The 27,389-nt window shown below is 46.7% G+C and overlaps 2 protein-coding genes and 1 pseudogene across 7 annotated transcripts in view; 1 reads left to right on the top strand and 2 right to left on the bottom strand.

Moving 5' to 3' along the window:
- The window catches only part of LOC310782404 (WD repeat-containing protein 44-like), a gene marked incomplete at both ends in the record, with an annotated part of 2,127 nt that extends 430 nt beyond the window's left edge, over nt 1–1,697 (bottom strand). Inside the window, one exon of the mRNA XM_083643066.1 lies at nt 1–1,697. This exon is cut by the window's left edge and continues 430 nt beyond it. Coding sequence (XP_083499192.1) covers nt 1–1,697 — 1,697 coding nt within the window.
- A 1,575-nt stretch (nt 1,698–3,272) lies between these two features.
- On the bottom strand, nt 3,273–4,444 carry LOC310782405 (E3 ubiquitin-protein ligase TRIM35-like; annotated as a pseudogene). Its single transcript has 2 exons — nt 4,409–4,444; nt 3,273–4,246 (listed from the first exon to the last, which is right to left on the bottom strand). The product of its transcript is annotated as an E3 ubiquitin-protein ligase TRIM35-like (transcript).
- Nucleotides 4,445–5,632: 1,188 nt separating this feature from the next.
- cep43 (centrosomal protein 43) overlaps nt 5,633–27,389 on the top strand; it is a 40,694-nt gene continuing 18,937 nt past the window's right edge. For 2 of the 5 annotated variants that reach the window (XM_083643342.1, XM_083643343.1), the window contains exons 1-13: nt 5,633–5,764; nt 6,495–6,548; nt 6,876–6,930; nt 7,414–7,502; nt 7,745–7,798; nt 8,557–8,694; nt 8,970–9,026; nt 9,267–9,337; nt 11,544–11,605; nt 12,232–12,293; nt 15,037–15,120; nt 22,485–22,538; nt 26,420–26,637. In XM_083643342.1, the coding sequence (XP_083499468.1) occupies nt 5,681–5,764; nt 6,495–6,548; nt 6,876–6,930; nt 7,414–7,502; nt 7,745–7,798; nt 8,557–8,694; nt 8,970–9,026; nt 9,267–9,337; nt 11,544–11,605; nt 12,232–12,293; nt 15,037–15,120; nt 22,485–22,538; nt 26,420–26,637 (1,082 nt within the window). In that variant the 5' untranslated portion in view covers nt 5,633–5,680. Of the gene's footprint in view, nt 5,765–6,494; nt 6,549–6,875; nt 6,931–7,413; nt 7,503–7,744; nt 7,799–8,556; nt 8,695–8,969; nt 9,027–9,266; nt 9,338–11,543; nt 11,606–12,231; nt 12,294–15,036; nt 15,121–22,484; nt 22,539–26,419; nt 26,638–27,141; nt 27,196–27,389 lie in introns of all 5 variants that reach the window. The other 3 variants (XM_083643339.1, XM_083643341.1, XM_083643340.1) reach the window with 3 other exon arrangements.

The raw sequence follows: 27,389 nt of genomic DNA on the forward strand, positions 1-27,389 counted from the left end.
AGGTCGTACAGGCGAATGCGGGAGTCATTGGAGGACACCAAAATCTTGTTCTCTCCAGGCAGCGGCTCAATGCCGGTGATTTTGCGTCCAACTCTGTTCCTACCTCTGGCGGACCTCACGTGGATCTGGGTGTGGTACTTGAGACGCTCCGTGTCGTAGAAGATGCATCGGCCGTCATAGGTGCCGATGACGGCGTACTTCCCATTTTGGCAGAAGTTGGCGGCAGTGATGAGGCGCGTTTGGCCGTCCACCTCGTTCCACAGCGCCACCTTCTTGTTTGGAATGTTCCAGAGCCGCAGCTTCCCATCCAGAGAACCGCTGAGGAAGTACTTGTCATCTCTGGGGTGGAACGCAATGGCTGTGACAAAATCAACGTGCTGAAAGCAACAGAGACACTCTCTCCTCGATATGTGCCACAATCGGACTGTTTTGTCCATGGAAGAGGAGAGCAGGAAGAAGTTTGACCAGGACAAGTCCAGCAGGTCAGCCGTGTGACCTTTGTACTTGCAGAAGGGGACTTGACAGAAAGGGGCGTTCCTGTCTTCTGCGTGCGGCTCCCCGGGGTCCGTGTCAGATTTAGAAGAGCACAAACTTCCCTGGGAAGGAGAAGGCAAAACTCCAGCTTCAGTATTGTACTTCATCCTCATGTTATTGAAGTAGTCAAAGGCATTTCTTAGGACCCAGATGCGAACCACATTATCTTGGCCTGCAGTTGCCAGCAGCCTCCCGCAGTGAGAGAACTTCATGGTCCAAACTGCCCCCGTGTGCTCCCCACTGAGGTCCTGGACAACCTTAATCCGATCGAAGTCGAATGGGCCCTTGAAGCTGTGCGCCGACTTGAATTGGGGTTGCCTGGTGTAGGGCATGCCCTCATCGTCACTGGATGATGGATTGTCCTGATCCGTATGGAACACTTCATGACGCACACTTTTCACCTTGTTGACGGCCTTCTCTCCATACTCCCCAGCCAAATGCTTGGCCCTCTTCACAGAGTTGTCAAATAACTTTTTAAATTGGGTTGTTTTCTGTTTCAGTTTGACTCCATCTGTGTCTGCCAGCTGAGCGTGGGCTCTGTCATCGTCATCTGACTGTGCGGCATCATTCGTAATATACTCCTTGGTTCTCCTCATGATGAGCAGGGTGAGGGGGTTAATCCCAGTAGGAAGCTTCTCCTCCGCCTGGATTAGAGGAATCTCTTCCCCAGTGTCCAGATTCTTGATCATCACACTGGCCAGGATTTCTTCATCTGTCAGCTCTCTGCCGGATTTCGACCCAGGTCGCTGGGGGCCTGGAGTGTCTCCCCCACTGGCTGTTGACGCCTCATTCTCACGTGCTGTCACCACCTTGTCTCCGCTGGTGGCACTGGCCAGATCCAGGGAATGCTGCAGCATCTGAGCGATGCTCCTCACCTTGCTGGTGGGAGACACAGCATCACTGTCATTCTTCAGCTGCGGCTCGGCTCTTACATCAACAGGCAGCAGCAGCTCAGCTACTTCATCAACACGCTCCTCAATGATGCTGTCAATGATCTGAAGGGGATCATCTTGATGAGGGCCGGGTGTGGCCAGTACCGGGTTCACGGCTCTCTGAGGCCGGGGAATGACTAACTTTGCCGGTGCCACTTTTGGAGATGGGGTGAAATGAACATCCTCAAGAGCATCATAGAATTCATCTGTATCACTTGTGTCTGACGTCATGCCAATGTGAATTTTGTCAGCTAATACAAGTGAGTCGCCCGCTAGCTGTCTCAGGCTAACCTACTAGTGCTGCAAAGTAAACACATGTGCCTGTCTATCTAATTTCTGCGTTTTCAATAAAAGGCTATCACCAAAAAGCCTTGGTCCAGGCTACACGTTGTGAAACCTTTCCTGTCTAAGGCAAGGAGGTTCTAACATCACACCAAGGTTAAAATAAGGTTAAAGTAAGCTAACCTACCACAGCTAGGCTATTCATTTGATCTGGTCATGTAACTTCATCTTGGTCTGACATCATCAATGATTTATGACATCATCAGTGACATGACATCACTATAGTAGTGATCTGGCCACCAGGCGGAGCCATCTAAAACTGTATGTGTATGACATCATCGGTGACCTGGCCACTTATTTACTTAGTCTACTACTTCTTTCTTTCTTTCTTTCTTTCTTTCTTTCTTTCTTTCTTTCTTTCTTTCTTTCTTTCTTTCTTTCTTTCCCCCCTCAGATCAAAACCTACCTGTTTAAACAGGCCTTCATCTGACTCCCTGCGTACCTTGTCGTGCACGTATGGATATTTTCAGCCCCTGCACTAAGCATTTATTACTGTATTTGCTTATTGTGTTTTTATTCTTTCAATATCTTGTTTGCATTATGCCTTGCTGTGTATTGCTTTTCCATTTGTGTGGCTTAGTGCCTTTTTAATATATTTGTAATGTCTATCTATGCACATGTAAAGCACTTTGTGACTTTTGTCTGTGAAAAGCGCTGTATAAATAAAATGTACTTACTTTACTTACACCCGCGTGCATGTCAACTTAAGGGCATTGTGAGCAACATACACCAGCGCGCGCCAATAGAGCAGGCGAGGCCACGCAACAGCCGCAGCTCGGCGAGCTGCAGGGCGGGGCGAGCCTAGGAATCGAGCATGTGTAGCCCGAGATGCGTAGTTTCCGAAATTCGCATCACAGCTATTGCGAATCCACGCTTGTTTGTAAACCTGTTGGTCTGCAGTAGAAAATTATTTCGCACAATGAAAAACAGGGTTTTTCCTGGCTCAGAATAGGCCTTTGGGGGGGTAACTACGCACAACAGTAAGCATGATCGTGCGTACATTTGACTTTTGGGTTAGTGGTTTTGACTGGTCTCGATATAAAATCCAGAGTCCGGCTTGTCTGAGACAAGCCAAGACCAAAGGAGGGCGAGGCCGAGACCATCAAAATGTGACTGAGACTGGTCTTGAGACCAAGACCGGTCTTGAGTACTACAGGTACACTAGTAAACACTGAGCCACCGTGCCACAGACTACATCTTCTTACAGACGCCTCTGCCCCTAGTGGCCACGCCGTAAAACGTATTTCAGCTCAGCACCAGTGCTTCAAGTGCTCAACATGTTGGTTAGTGGACATTGCCCCTAACGTTGCTGTTCCACTGTTACAGAGACCTTCACTGGTAAAATCCTCAGAGATCCAAAGTGTGTGAAAGTAGGGAAACAGCCTGTCAGTGAAGGTGTGTATGAAGTAGTGTGTGAAGCTGTGTATGTGTGTGTTAGTATCAGGATCATCTGAAGCATCTTCTTCACTGGCAGAACAGAAAGTGCATCTGAGAAGAACTGGACGGACAAACGCGATGGGAAGAATGCAGTGTATTCACCGTGAGAGAACTGTATTCTCCATAATCCAGACCATATGAGTCCCTTCTTACAGAAAGACTCTTTAACACACCCAGTTCCCAGTCTGCACTGTCCTCAATCTCAACATCCCAGCTGTGAGTTCCTGAGTTAAAGCCATCACAGCACAGGACAGAGCCATATTCAAGCCTGTCTGGATTGTCAGGAAGCTGCTGTCTCTCTCCACATCTCACACTGGTCAGATCATCAGACAGGATGAGTTCTGTAGTCACAATCTTTGCGTCCAGAATCACAGGAGTGTAGGAGACATCTCCTTCATCTTGTGCCAGACTGTGAAGCTCAGGTTGCCCAGGTGTTTGGCCTCGTCTATCAGAGCTTCTGAGACCAGCTGTGAATCCTCCAGGTGGATTCTTTCCACTTCTGTGTAGTTCTTCAGGAATGAGACATCTTCAGCTCTCGGGTCCTTCTCTATGACTCTGACTGTTTCTGAAAGAGCTGCCATCTCTCTGCTCAGACCTTCAATCTTCTCCTTCATCATCTGACTCTTCTGCTCTTCTTCCTCCCTCAGTGCAGCAATCCTGGCCTCTTCTTCCTCTTGTAGAAACTGGTGAAGCTTCTTAAACTCCTCCTTAATCTGCCTCTCTGTGTTTTGGGCCTGGACCTTAATGTGTTCTGCTGTTTGATCACAGTTTCCTTTAACTTGATTAAAGAGCTCCAGTTTCTCCTTTAAGGGCTCCAGTGATTTCTGGAGTTCCTCCTTGTGCTGCCGTGCAGCTTCATCAATGGCTTGACAGACAAGACACAATGGATGCTGATGGTCCAGACAGAAGAGCTTGAGTTTCTCAGAGTGCAGACTGCAGAGAAGTTCAGATCCTGCTGAAGTGCTCTGATCTTTATCCAGTAAGAAAGCCTCACACAGGTTCTTCAACGCCAAGTTGCGAAGTGGTTCACATTGTGAAGATATTTTCTTACAAATTGGACACTCATGTATGAGTTTCTCTGTCCACCATCTCTGCAGACAGGCTTTACAGAAGCTGTGGCTACATGACAGGGTGACAGGATCTTTAAAGATGTCATGACAGACATGACAGGAAAGATCCTCCTCTGATATGGAAGCCATTTTGTTTCTCAGTGAAGCTGAAAATGAACCGGACAGAGATGAGATATGTTAGAAAATAGTGTTTGAGAGAATGTTTGGATTCTTAGGTGTGGCAACATGCAATCACCTCAGTGCGTCGGGTCAGGACACTTTCTCAATGATGTTCAGGAGGGTACGGTGAAAGGGGCGGCGTGCAGAGTCCAGCAGTTCAGTTGACTGCTCACTGCTCAAGTAGTGTAGTACCGGTGCACGGGGTACTCGAATCTCTGGAGGTCGGCTCTTAGGTTGTACAATGACTTAGCTAAGAGTGAGCTGATGATGTGAGAAAGCGTTATATCACTGATGATGTAACTGAAATTAGATTCATGACATCACAATGTGTGTGAGTAGAGGGATTTATAACAGCACTGATGATGTCAGTGCGTGATGTTATCAGTGAATATGATGGATGATGTGATGTCCCTCGAGCAATTGTGATGTCATCAGCCCGGCAGCGGTACTTTCGGCTTGGTCAGACTGTCTGTGGGTTTGGTCAGACTGTCTGTGGGTGGGAAGTCGGTGGGATATGGGAGGCGAGCGCGCGAAGCGTGCAGAATAAAGAAATCACAAAGCGCAGAAAATTTCTAGTAGGCCTATTTCTAGTGGAACAGGCCACAAAGGATGAAGATGAGGAATAGGGACGACAGAGATTAAGATGGTGCTGGACGTGAGGAAGTGATGGTTGTAACTGGTGAAGATCTAAATAGGACACTGAGGGAAGCTTTTGAACAAACTCAGACAAGTAGGTCTGGGTGATAACACGGACAATGGGCCTTTTTCCACCACCAGCTATTTTTTGTCTGAAAGGCCCTTGCCCTGCCTGCAAGCAAACATTAATGAGGGTTCAAACTTCCAATCCATTTAGGAAGTTCCCGGGCCCTCGTTAATGTTTTGCTTGCACCTGTGTTACTTCCTGCCTTTTAGAGTGAAAATGGCTGAGGTGAAAAATGCGAATATTATTATGAATTGGAGCACTTTGAGTGGACAGTTTATTTTTCACTCTACATAGTTTGAATATGAAGTGTGTTTGAGTTAGTTTAACCCTTGTCCTGCGGAGGGCAGTAATACGCCCAGTAACGTCTACACTGCCGGAAATCGGAAAGAAGAAGAAGTTCGCTCCTGCCGTGCGTACTTCCGGGGGGGGGGGGGGGGCTTGTTATGGTTGTCTTGGTAGCAGCCGCTGTGCTCTGACTGTACACACCAAGCTAACAAGCTAACATGTCTGCCGCGGAGGACGATACCGAGCTGCGGGATCTGCTGATCCAGAACCTGGAGAACAGCGGCGCACTCAACAAACTCAAGGTCCGAGTCATGACGTCACATATAACACGTTCTGAGTCTGTTTACGTGTCGATCAGCTGACTACTACACTAGCTGGGCCTGGCTAAGCTAATTTGTTGCTAACTTGCTAGCTTTAGCCAGACTCCTATCAGTTTGGCTCTAACTACACGATACAATTGTTTTACTGTAGCAAAGATGAAGATTTGCCAAGTTGTGTTACTGAGAGTGATTTGTTACAGCTAGCTAGCTATTCGGCCCTAGGCTAACGTGGTTTCCAGCTAGCTGTAAACTCCCACTTTCTTCAAGTTTAGTAGTAAAGTTGAGCCCCTATGTGAGCTCTTCTCTCAAATATGGAGTCAACATCTCGCCAACGTTCAATAAAAGATCTATAGGAACAAAGAAGGAAAACAGAGCGCTGCAAAAATGGTGCAAAGTGTAAGAAAAGAAGAAGCTGCTGCTTGGTTTGGAATGTAACTGAATTCTGAATAACTGAAGTCCAAGTCATTCTTCTGTAAAAAGCCTTCATTTTTAAGGTTTTCAAAGAGGAGGAGAAAAGTGCCTGATATCATTCACTTTCTATCAACTGTGTGTGTGTGTGTGTGTGTGTGTGTGTGTGTGTGTGTGTGTGTGTGTGTGTGTGTGTGTGTGCGCGCGCGTGCGTGCGTGAGTGCGTGTGATCCCTAGTGAATGTTAAACTGTCAGATATGAGGCTGGAGTTTGGTGTGACAGCGTTGTCTCTCCTCTCCTGCAGGCAGAGCTGCGAGCGGCGGTGTTTCTGGCGATGGATGAGCAGGACAAGGTGGAGGTGAGTGTTGGAGGCCCTTTCTGATGCCACCACTTCCTCCAGCAGGATATATATATATATTGTGTATATATATATATGATGTAATCATTTATATGATGTTTTATCAGAATCAGAAAGACTTTAATGATCCCTGGGGAGAAATTGGGACAAGTTACAGTTATTTATATAAATACAGCTATTTATGTTAAAGGTAACTTTGAATTGAATGACCTTTTAACAGTAATGGCCCACATTCATTTCAGACGGTTCCGTAAGGATGGTGAAAAGAGTTAGTTAAGAGCGCTGACCAACCTGCTCGTGTTAACGTCCACTTCTTGCTCTCCTCAGAACAAAACTCCGCTCGTCAACGAGAACCTGAAGAGATGTCTCAGTACCAGAGAAGGTGAGTGCCGACCTGCGCTGGCCGGGCAGAGACTCTGGCTGGCTGGTAAATAGGGCTACCTACCACTAACGATTATTTTCATTATTAATCTGTTGATTATTTTCTGGACTAAACGATGAGTCGTTTGGCCTCTAAAATGTCAGGAAATGGTGAAAAATATCGATCATTTCCCCCCAAAGCCCAAGATGACTTCCTCCAATATCTTCTTTTGTCCTGACCAACAGTCCACAACACAAAGATAGTCAGTTTACTGTCAGAAGACTAAAGAAACCAGAAAATATTGACATTTAAGAAGCTGGAGAGAATTGTAATATTTTCTTCTTAAAAAATAGTCTAAACAATTACTCGATTATAAAAACAAACAAACTGATGGAAAGGGAGTGTAACAAGTTGACAGTTCAGTGTGACATCAGGCTACAGTAAAGGTGTAGTTGCACTTGACCTTGTTGAGATGTGTGAATGTGACGTTTTGTTTCCCATCAGGCCACCTGGTGGCCAGTCTGATCATGGACTTCCTGCAGGTGTTCAGTCTGGACTTCACGCTCGCCGTCTTCCAGCCTGAGATCAACTCAGTGAGTATCACCTGCTGCTCAACACGGGGTCCGGGGACCACCAGGGGTCCGTGAGGGGGCTCCAGGGGGTCCCCAGAATTGTTCAACTTCAGCATTATTTCATTTACAAGAAGTGAACACAGTCAGAGAATGTCGATGAAGTTGTCATGATAGTTTCTCTGTTATCTCTCTACCTACAATACAGACAGTCATGGAGTTCTAAATCATACCTGACTGACAATAAAAATTATTCTCCGATTTAGGTTCAAGAGACAACATCTCATCAAATGGTGGCCTGTGGCTCTAATGTGGACTCGGTGAGGGTCTTTTATTCTGAAAAAAGGTTATATTAGTGCATACTGCATTCGCAGGTAGTATGTATTTGGGGGGGGAATCACAGAGCGATATGATACTATCACGATACTTGGCCCTCGATGACGATAGCATCACGACGATACATAAATTATGCGATACTCGATACATCGCAAGAAATTTAATCTACGATACATCACGATATCTGTGTAACTGAAGAGGAAAAAATACCCCTAAAGAGGCAAAAAGCAGGAATTATCTATTTATTCATGTACAATGAAGTGGATACTGGATAGTGGCTCTTTAACACACACTTTAACACACACTGACTGCAACGACGCACGCATGCGCACACACACACACACACACACACACACACACACACAAATGAATGCAAAAAATACACGCTTCAGGATAAATGTCACGATATGGTATCACGATATTCATTGCAAGAGGAAGTATCACGATATTTTGTCCCACTCCTAGTAGGCGGTTCCGAATACAGCCATGGACCATTTTCACGGGGGCCATTTTGTGTCGAAAAGGCAGGGTAAACACAGGTGCAAGCAAAACACTAATGAGGGTTTCCAACTTCCATGATTGGAATTTGGAAACCCTCATTAGTGTGTTGCTTGCACCTGTGTTTATCCTGCCTTTTCGGCACAAAATGGCCCCCGTGAAATGGGTCTATTGTGATGTAGTCTGGTTCATCTGGGGAAGGTCTCTCCTCTGACTCGGAGTGTCTCTGTCGTCCTCCCTGCAGCTTAACGGTCTGGCCAGCAGGGGGCAGGTCTGCAGAGAGCTGGGCTTCTCTGAGACAGAGGTGAACAGGAACGCTCCAGTGCTGCTGGAGTTGGCCCGCAGAGGGAGACACACGGACAAGGCGGCCATCTTGAGCGAGGTGAGGCTCCCTGGTACCGATCCCCGCAAAAATCACACCATAATAATTTGAATATTTTTTTTCAGGTAAAATGAGAATAACCAAATTATCATTTCCTCTTAATATCGCAAATCCCAAATGGACATGTAGCATGTTAGCTGTATAGTGCATGTAGCATGTTAGCTGTATAGTGCATGTAGCATGTTAGCTGTATAGTGCATGTAGCATGTTAGCTGTCAGTATTCTTGCCTTGACAAGGTTGACAAGAGCCTTCTTCCCTGTTTGTGCCCTTACAGGAGCCATCCCCCAAACAGACCGCCCACGCCAGGAAGACCTTTGACTCTTACGACAGGGTGACTGTCCAAAACCTTACTCTGTGTGTGTGTGTGTGTGTGTGTGTGTGTGTGTGTGTGTGTCTGTGTGTGTGTGTGTGTGTGTGTGTGTGTGTGTGTGTGTGTGTGTGTGTGTGTGTGTGTGTGTGTGTGTGTGTGTGTCTGTGTCTGGTGTGTGTGTGTGTGTGTGTGTGTGTGTGTGTGTGTGTGTGTGTGCCTGGTGTATTGAGCTATCAGTGTGTGTGTCTCCACTCTCCACAGGACAGAAGCGGCTCGGTGGGACAACAAGACCTGAAGTCTGTCTTCACTGATCTGTTCCCCAGTTTTAACAAGTAGGTCTACAGCACTAAGATAGATGGATAGATAGATAGACGGATAGATAGATAGACGGATAGATAGATATATAGATGTATAGATAGATAGATAGACGGATAGATAGATGACGGATAGATAGATAGATAGATAGATAGATAGATAGACAGATAGATAGATAGATGTATGGATAGATAGATAGATAGACACATAGATAGATAGATATATAGATGTATAGATAGATAGATAGATAGATAGATAGATGTATAGATAGATAGACAGACAGATAGATAGATAGATAGATAGATAGATATATGTATACTGCCCTGCAAAGCTAAAAGGGGGTAACTCGCCAGAGTGTAGAACTGAGAAAAATGACTTTAAAGTTTTGTTGTTGTCCAGCCAAATGTATTGTAGGAAGAAAACTGGAAATGTGTTAATTATTTGTTTATTTAATGTAGTTATTTATCTACATAATTTTTTTTAGCTCAAACTTGACCTTTGACCCTTATTTGGAAGTTACCTTACTCTGGCTTTGCATTGTCTGCAAAATAATAAGGGGTGATGCCAAGCAAAAAGACAGTAACTTCAATTTGATCCTTCACTTGGTTGCTTATCACTATATAAAACCAGTATATATGATAATAATGATAACATAGACATGAAGTCTCATTTTCATGGCACAATTACGCTTAATATAATATACGTATAAATATAATATAACTAGATTATCAGGCCGCTACACATCCTTCAAGCCTAGTTTGGTGGGACTCTTGTTGGCCCGTTGTGTTTCTGTGTGTTGGCGCCTCGGGGGTTAATGTCATATGAGCTGGCTCCTCGGGGGTTGATGTCGTATGAGCTGGCACATCTGGGGTTAATTTCATATGAGCGGCACCTCGGGGGTTAATGTTGTATGACCTGGTAGCTCAGTGGTTAATGTCATATGAGCTGGTGCCTCGGGGGTTAATGTCATATGAGCTGGCACCTCTGGGGTTAATTTCATATGTGCGGCGCCTCGGGGGTTAATGTTGTATTAGCTGGTACCTGGAGGGTTAATGTTGTATGAGCTGGCATCTCTGGGGATAATGCCGTATGAGCTGGCACCTCTGGGGTTAATTTTATATGAGCGGCACCTCAGGGGTTAATGTTGTATGAGCTGGTACTTCAGGGGTTAATGTCATATGAGCTGGCGCCTCGGTGGTTAATGTTGTATCAGCTGGTACCTCTGGGGTTAATTTCATATGAGCGACGCCTCGGGGGTTAATGTTGTATGAGCTGGCACCTCCGGGGTTAATTTCATATGAGCAGTGCCTCTGGGGTTAATGTGGTATGAGCTGGCGCCTCGGGGGTTAATGTTGTACGAGCTGGCACCACAGGGGTTAAATTTGTATGAGCTGGCGCATCAGGGTTAATGTGGTATGAGCTGGCACCTCGGGGGTTAATGTCGTATGAGCTGGCGCCTCGGGGGTTAATGTCATATAAGTTGCCGTCTCTGGGGATAATGTTGTACGAGCTGGAGCCTCGGGGGTAAATGTGGTATGAGCTGGTGCCTCGGGGGTTAATGTCATATGAGGTGCCTCGCGGGTTAATGTATAAGGGTTAGGGGGTTAATGCCATATGAGCTGGCAACCTTGGGAGTTAATGTGGGTGTCTGTGTGGGTGGGGGTGGTAATTGGTCCGATGTCACAATCATGACATTAGGCCTGCCCAGTAATGTAACTCATACCTCAACTCAACCTGTGCATTCTGGTGAGTTACCCCCTTTTTGCGTTGCAGGGCAGAGCATTCAGAGTGCAGTCAAACCAAACCAAACAACCGTAACTGATGTTACCTTAGTCTTGCTTGGCTTTTCTAGGGCTTTTGGAAGTTACTGTAAATATGACCGCCTATTTTCTCCAAAAAACAACACAATTGACTCAAGATATTTTTCCACATGACAAAGCAGATCTTCAATGTTCCAAAAATGACAAAAACTCATTTTTGCCAAAAATTGAGTTACCCCCTTTTAGCTTTGCAGGGCAGTATAGATAGATAGATGTATAGATAGATAGATAGATAGATAGACAGATAGATACATAGATAGATAGATAGATATATGGATAGATAGATAGATAGATAGATAGATAGACAGACAGATAGATAGATAGATAGATAGATAGATGTATGGGTGAATAATATATGCATTGACGGCCCTCGTTTTCAACATGCAATGTCTGTCACCTACAGGAACATGTTGGAAAGGTTCCTCAGTGACGAGCTCAGAACTGCAGACAAAGCCTTCAGTCAAAGTAAGTTTGGAGTAGGCCTTTAACTACCTTACTACTACTACCTTGTGTATGCAGTATGCTATGCTGTCAATACTACAGTATGCTATTCTGTCAATACTACAGTATGCTATGCTGTCAATACTACAGTATGCTATTCTGTCAGTATTTGCAATTCACGTGAAATACAAAGCTTATTACTGCTCCTACATCTCATCCACCCTCTACATATTTTGTTAAATTGACATTTTTTTAGGTTTATATCATTGTGTATTAAGATGTTTCAATCTTTTTATATATTTTACATCTTATTTTTGTTTATATCTTGTATATTTCTCCTAATTTATCGTGTTCCTATGTATGTAACTGGAGCACCAACCACACCAAGTCAACTTCCTTGTATGTGCTAACATACCTTGGCCAAAATAAGAATTCTATTCTATTCTATTCTATTCTATTCTATTCTATTCTATTCTATTCTATTCTATTCTATTCTATTCTTTCTATTCTAATACATACAAATGCAATAGGGACCGGCAGCGGAGCTTAACTTAAACATGCAGAGTATATGTGTATATGTATATATTTAAAAGTGATGTCTGCAGTTGATTGTTATTATGGTCATAAATAATGCTCTTTTTTCTCCACAGCGATAGACTTCCAGGAGTTTCTGGGCTTGTACCAGCGTCTCGTCGCTCAGTGCAGAAGCGTGGTGAGGTTCAGACTTTGTCAAGTTGACTTCAGCCTGTCATGGTGTTTTCCTAAAGCCTTCATACTCTACATCTATTATGCAGATATTAATATTAATATTTAAAAAGTCTCAGCTGCTCTAAGAATTGTTTGATTTGATAGTTTCCTCTAGAGCAGTTTGTAACTTTGTTTTCAAAAAGATGAAAAAATAAAAGACATAGCCTGGTTAAAACCATCCTGATCATGTGACCTCACATCCTGTTTTGCTTTATGTATTAATCTGGACTTAGCCTACAAAGCAGTCCATCAAACAGCCCCCCCATATTTACAGCCACTGGTCAGTTTCCAAACCTCCCACCGCCCCTCCACTAGTGCAGGACGTCTCGCCCCTCCCTCCCTGCGCGGCCCTACAGGACGTCTCGCCCCTCCCTCCCTGCACGGCCCTACAGGACGTCTCGCCCCTCCCTCCCTGCACGGCCCTACAGGTCGTGCTCGCCCCTCCCTCCCTGCGCGGGCCTACAGGACGTCTCGCCCCTCCCTCCCTGCGCGGCCCTACAGGACGTCTCGCCCCTCCCTCCCTGCGCGGCCCTACAGGACGTCTCGCCCCTCCCTCCCTGCGCGGGCCTACAGGTCGTGCTCGCCCCTCCCTCCCTGCACGGCCCTACAGGACGTCTCGCCCCTCTCTCCCTGCGCGGCCCTACAGGACGTCTCGCCCCTCCCTCCCTGCGCGGCCCTACAGGACGTCTCGCCCCTCCCTCCCTGCGCGGCCCTACAGGACGTCTCGCCCCTCCCTCCCTGCGCGGCCCTACAGGACGTCTCGCCCCTCCCTCCCTGCGCGGCCCTACAGGACGTCTCGCCCCTCCCTCCCTGCACGGCCCTACAGGACGTCTCGCCCCTCCCTCCCTGCGCGGCCCTACAGGACGTCTCGCCCCTCCCTCCCTGCACGGCCCTACAGGACGTCTCGCCCCTCCCTCCCTGCGCGGGCCTACAGGACGTCTCGCCCCTCCCTCCCTGCACGGCCCTACAGGACGTCTCGCCCCTCCCTCCCTGCGCGGGCCTACAGGACGTCTCGCCCCTCTCTCCCTGCACGGCCCTACAGGACGTCTCGCCCCTCCCTCCCTGCACGGCCCTACAGGACGTCTCGCCCCTCCCTCCCTGCGCGGGCCTACAGGACGTCTCGCCCCTCCCTCCCTGCACGGCCCTACAGGACGTCTCGCCCCTCCCTCCCTGCGCGGGCCTACAGGACGTCTCGCCCCTCCCTCCCTGCGCGGCCCTACAGGACGTCTCGCCCCTCCCTCCCTGCGCGGCCCTACAGGACGTCTCGCCCCTCCCTCCCTGCGCGGCCCTACAGGACGTCTCGCCCCTCCCTCCCTGCGCGGCCCTACAGGACGTCTCGCCCCTCCCTCCCTGCGCGGCCCTACAGGACGTCTCGCCCCTCCCTCCCTGCGCGGCCCTACAGGACGTCTCGCCCCTCCCTCCCTGCACGGCCCTACAGGACGTCTCACCCCTCCCTCCCTGCACGGGCCTACAGGACGTCTCGCCCCTCCCTCCCTGCGCGGCCCTACAGGACGTCTCGCCCCTCCCTCCCTGCGCGGCCCTACAGGACGTCTCGCCCCTCCCTCCCTGCGCGGCCCTACAGGACGTCTCGCCCCTCCCTCCCTGCGCGGCCCTACAGGACGTCTCGCCCCTCCCTCCCTGCACGGCCCTACAGGACGTCTCGCCCCTCCCTCCCTGCACGGCCCTACAGGACGTCTCGCCCCTCCCTCCCTGCACGGCCCTACAGGACGTCTCGCCCCTCCCTCCCTGCGCGGCCCTACAGGACGTCTCGCCCCTCCCTCCCTGCATGGGCCTACAGGACGTCTCGCCCCTCCCTCCCTGCACGGCCCTACAGGACGTCTCGCCCCTCCCCCCCTGCGCAGCCCTACAGGTCGCCCTCGATCGAGACATTTTTCAGATCTCGCCCCGACATGGTGGAATGAGCTCCCCCCTGCAGCTATCATCTTTTATCTATGCATATTTTTTATCATGATCACATATTGTCTGTTTTAATCTATTTCCATTGTTCTGCTATGTTTTATTGTGTGATGTATTTTAATCTGTTGTGCGTCGCTTTGGATAAAAGCGTCTGCTAAATGACAATAAAGTCAAGTAAAGTAAAGACTTCCAGCCGGCCAGTGGGCGGGGGTACTTACCTTGATAGACAACTCCGTTAACCAATCAGCGTTGCCCAATCCAAATCCAGCCTGAAGAACGGCGAAAAACGTCTTTTCGGCAGATAAACTCTGCTGGTGCATTCTCTTGTCTTTCTTGAATTGTTGTTATCGAGTCCATTTCTGCAATAACTGCACTTAGGGCTGTTTTTAATCTACTAATGTTGATGTTACTGCTCGTTGTTTTGATTGGCCGGTTACGTCAACAACTACGAGGCAGTCGCTGATTGTCCCGGTTTAAATTTTTTCAGGAAATCGCTGTAAGTGGGCGGCTGTAAGTCCACACTGATGAGTAGAGTGAAACACAATGTGAGGTCGTGTGATCAGGACGATTCTAACCAGGCTGACAAATACTATCAGCACGAATTCAGTCCACTCTACCATCCTACCACCAGCATGTGGAGCCCTGTGTTATTCTAACCTTGTAGTTGGCTGCTAAAACACTGGATGTGGCCGGTGATTTTGTTTTCAAATCCATCAGCTTCTCTGGCTTGTGGATCTATGTGTTTCTGGCCCCCCGGTGGTGTCTTAACGCCCGGTGTGGTCCTTCCTCAGGTGGTCCAGGACTCTGCTGAGCTCGGACATCCTCCCAGCCGCTTCACAGAGGAGAAGATGGCCACGTCGCTCCTCGCCAGTAAGGTGGGTGTGGTCAAACCCAGTCATGGTTGCCGTGTCCTGAAAGAACCAGGGATGATGGGTGTCGCTTCACATTTTTCTGATAGCGGTGCTAAAATGATCCGTTTCAAACGGTACCGGTGCCTAAAGGCTGGCTGAACTGCTCGGGCATGGCCACTGAAATGAGGCACCTAAATCTGTGTTCGGTAGCGGTAGTATCAGTTGTAAAGGTATCGGTACCGTACTGGTACCGGGTTTCGGTACCCAACACTAGGAACAACTACTACTTTAATCCACCGCTGTGTGTGTACGCCTCTATGATCTCTATTTAGCTGCATTTCTGAATGGATTTGGCTTTGTGTTTTTACACTCTAACCATACCTGTAGTCATGGGTCCTTTTTCATGTCCGACATATACATTTTTAAACCTCAATTCCTCTTTTCCACTAATGCCGCTTTTTCACCCACGCGGTACCGGCTCGACCCGACTCTACTTGCCTGTTTTTGGTTTTCCACTGGTACTTTCCCCGCCCCCGTAGCAACTCCGTCAAGGTTCCAAGTGAGCTGAGGCGACACCAAAAGGTGACGTGAAAATGTTGCAGACTGCTGATTGGGTCAGAGAGAATCTTCATCATTGCACACACACATTATGCCTAACGCTTGCTACCAGGTTAGCTTAGCCTCTTGCGTGTAGGATTTCCCAAACTCTCCTGTTTCTCTCCGCAGTCTCTCGTCTTTTCTGCCTTCAGCCTTGACTGAAATAAAACCCGTCTCCTTGCTGTGACTAACAGCCACATACGCAGAATCAAGAACACCACCCCTTCATATCCTCCATTGTTCCCGTGTGTGTCACGTTAAAGATGGCGTCACGGCGGTGTCGCGGCGTCGCTATATGACGACCAGTTGTGGAGGGCGGGCACATTGAAGGGGTACAGTATCGACAGTGGAAAACCAAGTCCAGGCCGTACTGTTGCATGCAGGCGTCAGTGCGTCATGAGACCTGAACTGAAACGCTTAAACATGATCGGGGGTGTTATTTTCTCAACTGCTGTGAGATTTTTATATTAAAAAATAGAAAGGTGTGGCTAACACTTTGCCTAAAGTGAGGTTGCTCATAATAGTCTAGCAGAAAGGGCCCTCAGATTTCGAGATACCCCTACCCGAGGTAGAACAAAACACAACAATGATTTTTTTAATCTTTAGGATTTCCCATTAATGAAATTGATTGTTGTCCAAATTTATTTTGGGGGAAAAAAAGTTTTTTTGGCTGTTCTTTAGAACTACCCCAATCCCTGAAAAAGAGCCAAATTAGGCCAGTCTGGATAGGGGAAAGGTGACAAAAAAGCCCATAACTTGAGAATGCTCACTCTTTTCCTCATCAGATTTGCTGAGGTATGAACCAGGTGGCTGCCCTACATCACCAAATAGTCAGAAAATGATTGACCTAAAAAGATCATGAATTATAGTCCTGTAAACATAGCTTAGTTTAGGCGGAAATTGTTCTTTGTGGTGACAGGAACATAGGACTCCATCACTTTTCTCTCATTTATCAGAAAAACAGAAATCCCTAAAAAATATACAATTACTGAATTGTCTAGGGTGCTATTGAACACTGACCAGTAGTTGTATGGAGATATCTGGTACAGTTCTATTGCAAATGAGATTTCTTTAGACAAAGGCCTACTACCTCTTCTCTGAAACAGTCAAATTAGGTCATTCCTAATGGGGGATAAGTGGCATAATACTACTACTAATAATAATAATAATAATACATTTTATTTGGTGACACCTTTCAAAACACCAAGGTCATTGTACAGTGCATAAAAGATACATAACATTCTAAAAGATCATACATAAAAACAACAAGCATGGCAAACACCAGCATAATTAAAATACGACGAGCGTAGATAAAAGAAAAGACAGGAGATACACACGGCAGGCGAATAACATAGATTGAGTGCTGTATATGATTAAAGTGAGTAGGCCAGTTTGAACAGGTGGGTTTTGATGTGGGATTTGAATGTGGTGATGGAGTCAGACTGTTGGATGCAAGGAGTTCCAGAGTCTGGGTACAGAGCAGCTGAAGGCCCTAGCACCCATGGTACTGAGGCGAGAGGGGGGGACGTTCAGGAGGCCAGCTGCGGAAGAGCATAGGGAGCGGGAAGGGGTGTATTCCCGGAGGAGGTCAGAGAGATAGGTGGGGGGTAGGTTGTGTAGGGCTTTATAAGTGAGCAGAAGGTTTTTGAAGTCAATCCGGTAGTGAATGGGAAGCCAGTGGAGTTGAATGAGGACAGGGGTGATGTGTTCAGATGATTTAGTGCAGGTGATGATCCAGGCATTTGGAGTCTGTTGAGCAATTTGGTGGGTCGGCCAGAGAGAAGAGAGCTGCAGTAATCAATCTGGGATGTAACAAATGTGTGGATGAGGACTTCGGTGCTGTGTTGGGACAGGGATGGGCGGAGTCTGGAGATGTTGCGGATGTGGAAGAAAGCAGACCGGGTGATATTTTTTATGTGGGGTGCAAAGGAGAGGGTGCTGTTCAGAATGACGCGGAGGCTCTTGACTTGGGTGGACAAGGGAACAGGGAAGCTGTCAATGATGATGTTTGGGGCAGTGGTGTTTTGAGCTTTGGAGAGAATGTTTTTGGAGCCGATGAGGGCCTCGGTTTTACTGCTGTTTAACTTCAGGAAGTTCCTGCTCATCCAGCTCCTGATGTCCTGGAGGCAGGTGGTGAGGGAGGTGGGAGGAAGAGCGGTGGTGGGTTTGGTGGAGATATAGCATCGGCGTAGCAGTGAAACTGAACACCATGGTGACAGAGGATTTTACCCAGGGGGAGGAGGTAGGTGCTGAATAGGAGTGGACCCAATACTTGTGGTTCCCTAGTTGGACAAACTGTTGTCTGTCAGTGAGGTAGGATGCAAAGCAGGAAAGTGGAACACCAGTGATTCCAATGTTCGCCAGGTGCTCCAGAAGTAGTGGGTGGGAGATGGTATCGAAAGCAGTGGAGAGGTCAAGGAGGATGAGGATGGTGAGGAGTCCAGAGTCAGCTGCACGGAGGAAGTCATTAGTGATTTTTACCAGGGCTGTTTCAGTGCTGTGATTAGGGCGGAAACCATATTGAAATGGTTCGTGGAGGTTGTTTGAGTCGAGGTGGGACTGGAGTTGGGCGGCAATCACCCTCTCAAGAGTTTTGGAGATGAAGGGGAGGTTGGAGATGGGACGATAGTGGTTCAGGTCAGATGGGTACTGTAGGTTAAGTTATATATATATATACTGTATATATATATATATAAAACATATATTTTTTTAGGCCTAGAATAATAAGATAAGATAATCCTTTATTTGTCCCACAAGGGGAAATTACAGTGCTACAGCAGCAAGTGGACAGGGTTAAAAAAGAGACGGCAACATAATAGCACGTATAGTCAACAAAAGTAAAAACAGAATATAACAATTACACAAGTAAAAATTGCATTCAAAAGTAAAAAATTACACTAGAATTACATTCAAAAGTGCTGGATAAAAGTGCATTTAGTAGCCAATTGAGCCAAATGAGAGCAGCAATTTAAACCATTCTTCACTCAGGAGTGTACAGAATTAAAAAGTCTGACAGCCGCTGGGAGGAAAGAACTCAGAAAATGTGTTTGCAACTTGTAATTGTAACTTTGTAATTCTTTTCTCTCCCATAAGTGCAATTAAAAAAAAAGAAAAAAAGCATAGCAACATGCAATAAGGTCATTCATTTGTTAGAAGTGACTTAAGAGTAGTCAAAAATTATTGCCAGATAGCCTAAGTGTTTTTCTAACATGCTGTGACTATGTACATTCTGAGCCGTAAATAGACTTGAGATTTAGGTGATGGGGCTCATACGAGCCTGTGTTTGTTGCAAACATTTCCTGTTGTGGTCACAGAGGTGCTGGAGATCTTTGTATCTGGCCGAGGGGTACGTCATCTCATAGTCCCCCTATGCGTGCTGCAGAAAGCCATCAGATGGAAAGTTAAACTGCTTTTTGTTTGGTTGTGGTTAACACCTCTCTCTGTGTATGTGAGTGTAAATGTCGGGGGTTTATTTTAGGTTAGGTTCTGAAGAACAAACTCAACCGCAGTCTTCAAGATTCAAGATTCAAGATTTGTATTGTCACTCCGTAGTACAAGTATCACGTGTGAAATCCTTGTGCTGTAGGCTCCGTTACAACATAGTGCAAAATAACAGTCCAAAGAGACAAAAACAAAAGAAACAAGAGAACAACAAGCAATATTTAAACGTAATTAAATCTTCTGTTTGTACATGTGCAAATAACCTAGGCATAATTGAACATACGAAATGCACGGCAGCTGCACTGCAGCTGCTACATGATTGTCTATTTATGAGTGTTAAGGAGTCTCGTGGCCTGCGGGAAGAAACTGTCTCTCAAGCGATTTGTTCGTGCTTTTGGGACCCTGTATCTCCTCCCTGAGGGTAACAGTCTGTTGTGGGGGTGATTTGTGTCCTTGATGGTCTTCAGGGACCTCCTGAGGCACCGCTGGTTATACAGTTCCTGCAGTTCTGGCAGCTCACATCCTGTTACGTGCTGGGCCGCGCGCCTCACTCTTCCTAGCGCCCTGCGGTCCATGGTCGTACAGTTCCCGTACCAGGTGGTGAAGCAGCCAGTCAGCAGGCTTTCAATGGTGCTTCTGTAGAAGTCCCTGAGGATTTTCGGCCTAAAGCTGCGTTCACACCGACCTATTAAAGTTTTTCGCTGGCATCGAGTTTACATACAAAGTCAATGCAAACGAGCGATTGAGCGTATATTCGCCCAGGAGAAAAATCGCTGGGCGTCCGAGCGACAGAGACAGAGCGATAGGGAGAAAATACGCTCGTCGCTCGAGATGAAATATCCCAACTCGAGCGAAATTATGCTGGCATCAGTCGCTCGCTGTTCAACGCTGATTGGCTGCCGTGTGAGAGTGAGTCAAGGATCACACTGGCTTGGAACAAACCGCTGGTTTATTGTGTGGCAACAAACCGCATTGACAGCTGATTGACAGGCTACTACCGGTATGGAGCTCACATTAGGAGCACGCTGATAGGCTTAGCTTGTAAACAATGACGGTGGCTCATAGTGGACAAATATCATGACATAGAGAGCCGCAGTAACGAGTCCGGAAATCATCGATGCTAACAGCCCTGGTTCAACACAGTTTTCGCCTATGGGAGTTTTGAATGGGTTTTTGGCGCGATGCTTCTAATAAGCTCTCTGGGCAACGCTGGCTTAATCAAACGCGAACCAGATGGTAGCAACATCATCTTCACACTTGAAGACCACTTTTATGAGTTTTGAAGCTTTTATGTGCCGTTAAAAGGGTGGCTAGCTAGCAAACGGCTAAATGAGACTACACTTTTGAGTCGATGGGGATATATACGTCAATAACGTCACCACTTCAAAGGGCGAACACGGAAATTCTCTTTCCCTCACCTGGTTCAGCCCCGTTCAGCCCGGGGTAATCAGTGCACACATCAACAACAGTCCAGGTTGAGTGCTGACGTGACGTGGAAGCCTATGCGACAGTGTGTAGTTCTGGATTAGCTTAGCTCGAGCATTTTACTTCTAGGGCTCGCATTTACGCTACAAAACTCATGAAAGTGGTCCTCATGTGTGAAGATTATCCGACGGAACTCTGGTTCGCGTTTGATTAATATCTCGTTGCCCAGAGACCTTATTTGAAGCATCGCGGCAAAAACCCATTCAAAACTCCCATAGACAGAAACAGTGTTGAACCAGGAAGTTCGGGACTTCCGCATTCAGCCTACAAAAATACGTCATCCCTGCGGCTCTCTATTGCGTAACGTTATAGCCCCCACATGTCCGTCAATTCATGTGCCTGTTGATGAGCGATTTAAACAGAGGGACAGAGCGATTCCAAAGGGTTGAATCAAGCGACAGAGCGAAAAATAAATATATCGGTGTGAACACAGCTTTAGCCCAAATTTCTTCAGGCGTCTGAGTCCGTGTATTCGCTGTTGGGCCTTTTTGACAACAGTGGCGGTGTGGCTGGCCCATGTCAGGTCCTGGTGGATGTTGACTCCCAGGTACTTGAAGCTGTCCACCCTTTCCACCACTGTGCCATTGATGGTGATTGGGGGGTGCGTGCCCCCCCCCTTCCTGTAGTCTACAATGATCTCCTTGGTCTTGGAGACGTTCAGAGAGAGGTGGTTGTCCAGACCACCAGTCTGCAGGGACTTTAAATGCTCAAAGTTTTTCGAATCAAGATTTTATGTTATATGGACACTTGTTTCACAGTCTTTTGCAATCCTTACAATTGCAGTCCATGGAGTATAGCTTGTGAATGTGCCCCAGACTCCCAAACACTGGCACAATAATTTGGTAGGGTCATAATACGTTCAACAAAGGGCTGATACTGTATTTCATATTTGGATATTTGGACTTTGGCATCACAACTGCCCCTTCTCCATTTCCCAAATTATCCAATCCGCTAAGGACATCTGTCTCTCCTGATCTGCTGAGCCAATCACCTAAGCGGTGGTGGTGGTACATAGAGCCCTTGCTACTACGTCATTACTCACATTTGTGCCATCATCCTCAGCTGCTGTTCATCATCACTGGAGCAGTTGTCTCGCCCCACCCCCTCCCCTGATCACCACCAACGTCATGGCTCCTGTAGAAATCCCTATGGGGGGATTATCTATCCTATACTTCACTGACGCCCCCCCTCTCTCATCTCAAGAGGAGCGTCATCATATCATGGAGCCATACTGGCCTAATTTGGCTCTTTTTCAGGGATTGGGGTAGTTCTAAAGAACAGCCAAAAAAACATTTTTTCCCCCAAAATAAATTTGGACAACAATCAATTTCATTAATGGAAAACCCTAAAGATAAGAAAAATCATTGTTGTGTTTTGTTCTACCTCGGGTAGGGGTATCTCAAAAACTAAAGCCTTTTTTGAGGACTTGCTGCTAGACTATAAAGCATTATAAGGCTTCATAAGCACACGATGAGAATATTATGAGCCCCGTAACATAACTCAGGTTCAGGTTCATTATGTCTTCTTAGTTCAAATGATAGTTTTTGTTTCTTTTAAACAGACAAATGTGTAGTAGAGATGTTTTATTTACCGTGACAGTTTCAACTGACAACTGCAGTCTTCCTCAGAAGCGTCGAGTGACAGCTGTGACGTGTCAACAGCTGTTTTGAGCGGGCGTGGCCGGTCAAAACGTGGTAGTCACTGTGTGGCTTGTGACATGTTTCTGAAGGTGGTGGTAGTCACTGTGTGGCTTGTGACATGTTTCTAGAGGTGGTGGTAGTCACTGTGTGGCCTCTTAGAAGCTGATGACTGTGAGGTTTCCAGACTCTGATAGCTGCTGCCTCCCGTGTCCCTCTCATGCCCAGATCCCCAGGTATAAAGGCCATAAGCAGAGAGGACAGGAGCAGAGAGCTGCCCAGGTAAATGGCATGAAGGGCAGAGTAGCTGTGTTAGCAGCTCAACCCTGGGACTGTCATCGCGGTGCTGTCGGTCACAGAGAGTGACCCAAATCACTCGTCATTAATGTGATCATTAATTATTAATAAGTTCCAGGCTTTGAAAAGTTTGGGGATTTTGTCCAAAAAACTTTAAAAGCAGAGTAAATCCTATTCATCACCCCCCCCCCCCCCCCATGACTGCACATTTGATTTAGTTCTAGAGGTACTTTCGTTTCACAAATTGTGATATTATTGGGGAGAAGGATCGTGGGAGTTGACTTACTGCCAGACATCATACCACCCAACACTGACCTAAATATTCAAACCCTTTTGAGAAATGAAGTTGTGGAGCAAAGGGGGGTAATTCAGAGAAAGAGAGTGTGTAGGAAGGTTGTGTATCCCCACAGTGTGTATCCCCACAGTGTGTATCCCCACAGTGTGTATCCCCACAGTGCTCAGTCCCACGGTTGACCTGATTTGCTGTTGCTATAAAACCCATGAGCTGACTGTCTCACTGATATTAATCACACACACACACACACACACACACGCAGGAACGTAGCGGTAAATCCTCCCCACTGCCCAGATTCCCCACAAATGTACCTCATGTGCATGTCTTACTAACTACCCCACTAGGGCTGCACAATTAATTATAATAATTCATAAATTAATGATATAATTATGTCTCCATGGATTTTACGATTGTATGATTCTGCAATATATTTCCATTCCGATTCACCTACGTATATTAACCGCTTCCATCGTCACTCCTGACCAATCACATCCCTTCAATGCTCAGTGTGCATCAAGTGAACCAGAACGTCGGAGAGGGAAATCCTGAAATCCTTAGTTCCTAATATAGTGGATCATTGTCTGTCTGGCATCTGAAATGTAAAGAAGCAACAACGCCCCAAAGTAATAACATTATTTATCATTGCATTCAGTAATTGTCAATTTAGTGAATAAGGACACAATAGGAATGTCATGTTGGATGTCACAGACACACCTAACCAGGAAACAAGGTTAGTAAGCAGTAGAAAGCAGTGACAATGTTACGTACGTTCCCCCCCCCCCCCCCCCCCCCCCAAAGCAGGAGAAGCTCTCTCACCTCTCTGTTTTGCCAGTGTTGCATCTTGCACGATACGAAGAACAAAATAGCCGTTGCACGTTATTCCTAAACAATAAATCATGTTCCTGTATGGCTATTTATTGTCCGGAACGTCACCGTGCGCCATAGCATCACGCCGGGAAAGGCGTGTAAATGAGCGCGTGCACACGGCTGTCATGTTTCCGGTTACTGCTGGTCGGAGATGGAGCTGGTAAAAACCCGTGATACCGCAGACCGTCATGTGACCCGGGAGTCAATGCTGATTTGGACCCTTTACCACCGAAGACAAAAGCCAGACGTTAGCGGGTGTTTTGTCCAGTCGTGAAAGGGGGCTAGAGCTAGCCTGGGTAAACCCATCCCCCACGTGACCTGCTCTCAGACCTGCTCTCAGTCAAGCAGGTCTGAGAGCAGGTCACGTGGGGGCTGGGTTTACCCAGGCTAGGCTAGAGCCAGTAATGGCTCATTTCCACCGCAGGTAGTAGCGCGATCCCGCTCCGCTCGACTCGATAAATTGTCTCATCCCACCGGTTTAAACTGTCCCAGCCCGGGTTGTATTGGGGTCGAGTCGTGCTACTTTTCGTACCTGCTTCGTCGAGGTTCTATTCTGTGAACCCGGGTTCATACGGTGACGTGAAAACATTGTAGACGACTGATTGGCCAGGCAGAATCGTGTTTACTCTATCTACTGACTGTCAATGCGCTGCATACCAGTTTAGTGGGCTTACATTCTCTTCTGTTATGTTATTTCCATCAGTCTTTGTGTTGCTGCCTTCGCCTCTGGTGTAATAAAGTCATGGCGGTGGTTTCAATTGTTTTCAGAGTGAAAAAAGTCCGCTGCTCAGCAAGCTCCTGTAGTTAGTTGAGCTGCAGCGCTCCGCTAGGCCGCAGCGGGTGTTTGGTGAAGCCGCGGTCTTGCCTGAGAGGCCGCGGGGTACAGGGCAGGCTTCACTCTGTTGCGCCTCTCCCGTCCGCGCGCAGCGCAGCGCATGCCTGAGTTTGACTAACTAGAAAGTATAAATAAAATTGACTTGACTTGACTTGATATCCATTCTCTTGGCCGATTGTCACATTCGCCCATGTACACTGTAGGTCATTTAGAGGCACCAGTATTTCATAAACAGTTTAAAAGTTCTGTGGATGGATTTAATTGTAACGTTATGGTAGCCTACTTCGGCTATAAGCAAAGGACAGATATGCGGGGGCGGGGGTGGGTGGGGGAGATGATCCGCGGTGGAAGCAAAACGTCCATCGAGCCGAAACGATTAGAGCCGAGTGGGGACGAGCTGTGCAGGGCTGTTAAATGTGGTGGAATTGAGCCATAAGAGTCAAGACTTTCTAGCTGCTCCTACTTTTAAGAAATCCTGCACTGAAAAAAAGTGAAAATAAGTTGCAAAAAATCTAATACGATTCTGAATTGAGACAAATAAGCATGATTAATAATTGTGGTCGCAGTATTTAGCAAAATTATCGGCATGATCATTTTTGCCATAATTGTGCAGCCCTATTATACTTAACTTTGCTAAGACTGGGTTTGTGAAAGCAGAACACAAGAGCTGTGTCACTTATGAAGGGGATCTGTAGTATATTTCACTAACCTGTCTGTTTGGAGCTCAATCTTCCCAACAAGCGCCCAAACCCGTGATTTACACTCAACACTTCAGGCAATGTAGATCGGCAAACGGCAACAGGGATTTGGATTTACAACTGTGACACAAATCTATATGAAGAATTGCAATAATCCCATAACACATCACTGTGTTGCTCCCGAAGTTCTCTCCAAAGAAGTGTATAGAAACTAGGGCTGGGCAATATAATCGATACGGCAATATATCGCAATATTTTATTTCCCGATACTGTATCGATACTTGGATGCCAAGTATCGCGATATTAATTACTTTTTTTTTTTGCAGGCCATGCCATGCCAGGCCTCTGCATCTGGTGATTCCCACCCCTAATCGATACTGTATCGATATTTCCCATATCGATGCGTTCAGTAACACTCAACACTCAGTAGTTTTGACTAAATTTGTCCACTAACTTATCAGTATAAAGTGATGTACATATTATTACACTACCTGGGTGGTACACAGTGTGTTGTATCTTTAGCTCTATTATTTAATTTTGAGTAAATTCTGTAGAATATCGCAATATATCGCAATATGTATCGCATCGCAATATATCGTGATACAATCGTATCGTGACCCAAGTATCGTGATACGTATCGTATCGTGAGATCCTTGCCAATACCCAGCCCTAATAGAAACCATGTGCTCATGTGCTTAACACAAGAGTTAGCATAGCAACCGTTAGAGGGAGTTATGAGCATGGTTGGAGTGCGTCTTTGACAGCACAGATCACTGGGTTGAAACTTAACTGTTGTATAAAATATATCTGGCTTGATTAACAAATATCTCGTGAAAAATCTCGGTCATAGATGCTGGCAAATCAACTGTACCATGACACAAATTGTTGCATGTAGATCATGGGCCTGAAGGCAGTGATGCCCATTGCAACGTTTTGGGCAACAGCTCCCAAGTAACTTGAATCCTATTGCAACATCTTTATTGCAGAATCTTGTTAAGAAACGTCCGGATAGATTTTCGACCCTGTGGCTCACGTTGTTGCCTGTTGCTACAGTAGGATCGTTGCCCATCTACATTGCCCTAAATCTATGACCATTGCAAACACTTGAACATGAACCTACTCTGTTGTATGTGTGTTGCGTGCTGCTGTGTGTTGTGGTGCCTCTGAGCAGGGCGCGGAGTTGAACCGCAGCGACAGCAGTGTCAACTCTCTGGGGAAAGGAGACATCCAGCTTGGGCCCAGGCACATCGAGGTGTCTGGAGACAGCATACATTCCTCCGCCAGCCTGAAGAGGGCGCTGGACCTGGAGCTGGAGGTGGAGGAGGATCCGGACGATGGGGATTCCTTCTTCGACGATCCCCTGCCCAAACCACAGAAGACCTACGGCTGGTGAGGAGATCTGACCAGGAGAAGAAATAAGAGCCTCCGATGGCTGTGTTTACACTTTTGCACGTTTGCCATGAAACAAACACTGTCAACTGCATTTTGTGCAGGTTTGTCATGACAAGTGGCTGTAGACACTACTGTCAGCAAACAGTATTTACTGTATGTAACTGACTGTTGTACAGTTATGCTGCAAGTATATGTTCGGGGTTCTGCGCGTACAAATAACATCACATTTTTTGGGCTGTACATTGGGCATGTCGGCTTATCGTGCCCAGATGTCTGACAGCTTAGCCCCAGTGGGCAATTGAGCCTCTCCCTGCGTGTGACGAATGCGGAAATTGTATTCTTTCGAATTTAAATTTAAATTTGAACCTATTTTAAAATAGGTGTCGCTTTCTCTGAAACATAGAGAAGCAAAAGTCAGTCCCATATCTACTCACTCACTGGTCTTTCAATATTAAGGATGAGATTTTCTCTTCTGTTTTCCATTGCCGCCTATGGAAGCAGTACTTCTCCCTCGGGAGACAAGGAGCCATCAGTGAGAACAAACGGTCAGAAAGAGTAAGTATCTTATTGTGAAATCACAGGACATGATCATGGGCAGAGAATAAAAACAGTCAGAAAGAGTAAGTATCTTATTGTGAAATCACAGGACATGATCATGGGCAGAGAATAAAAACAGTCAGAAAGAGTAAGTATCTTATTGTGAAATCACAGGACATTATCATGGGCAGAGAATAAAAACAGTCAGAAAG

Source organism: Poromitra crassiceps (genome assembly GCF_964638095.1).
Source record: "Poromitra crassiceps genome assembly, chromosome: 9".
In the NCBI taxonomy this organism is placed as follows: Eukaryota; Metazoa; Chordata; class Actinopteri; order Beryciformes; family Melamphaidae; genus Poromitra; species Poromitra crassiceps.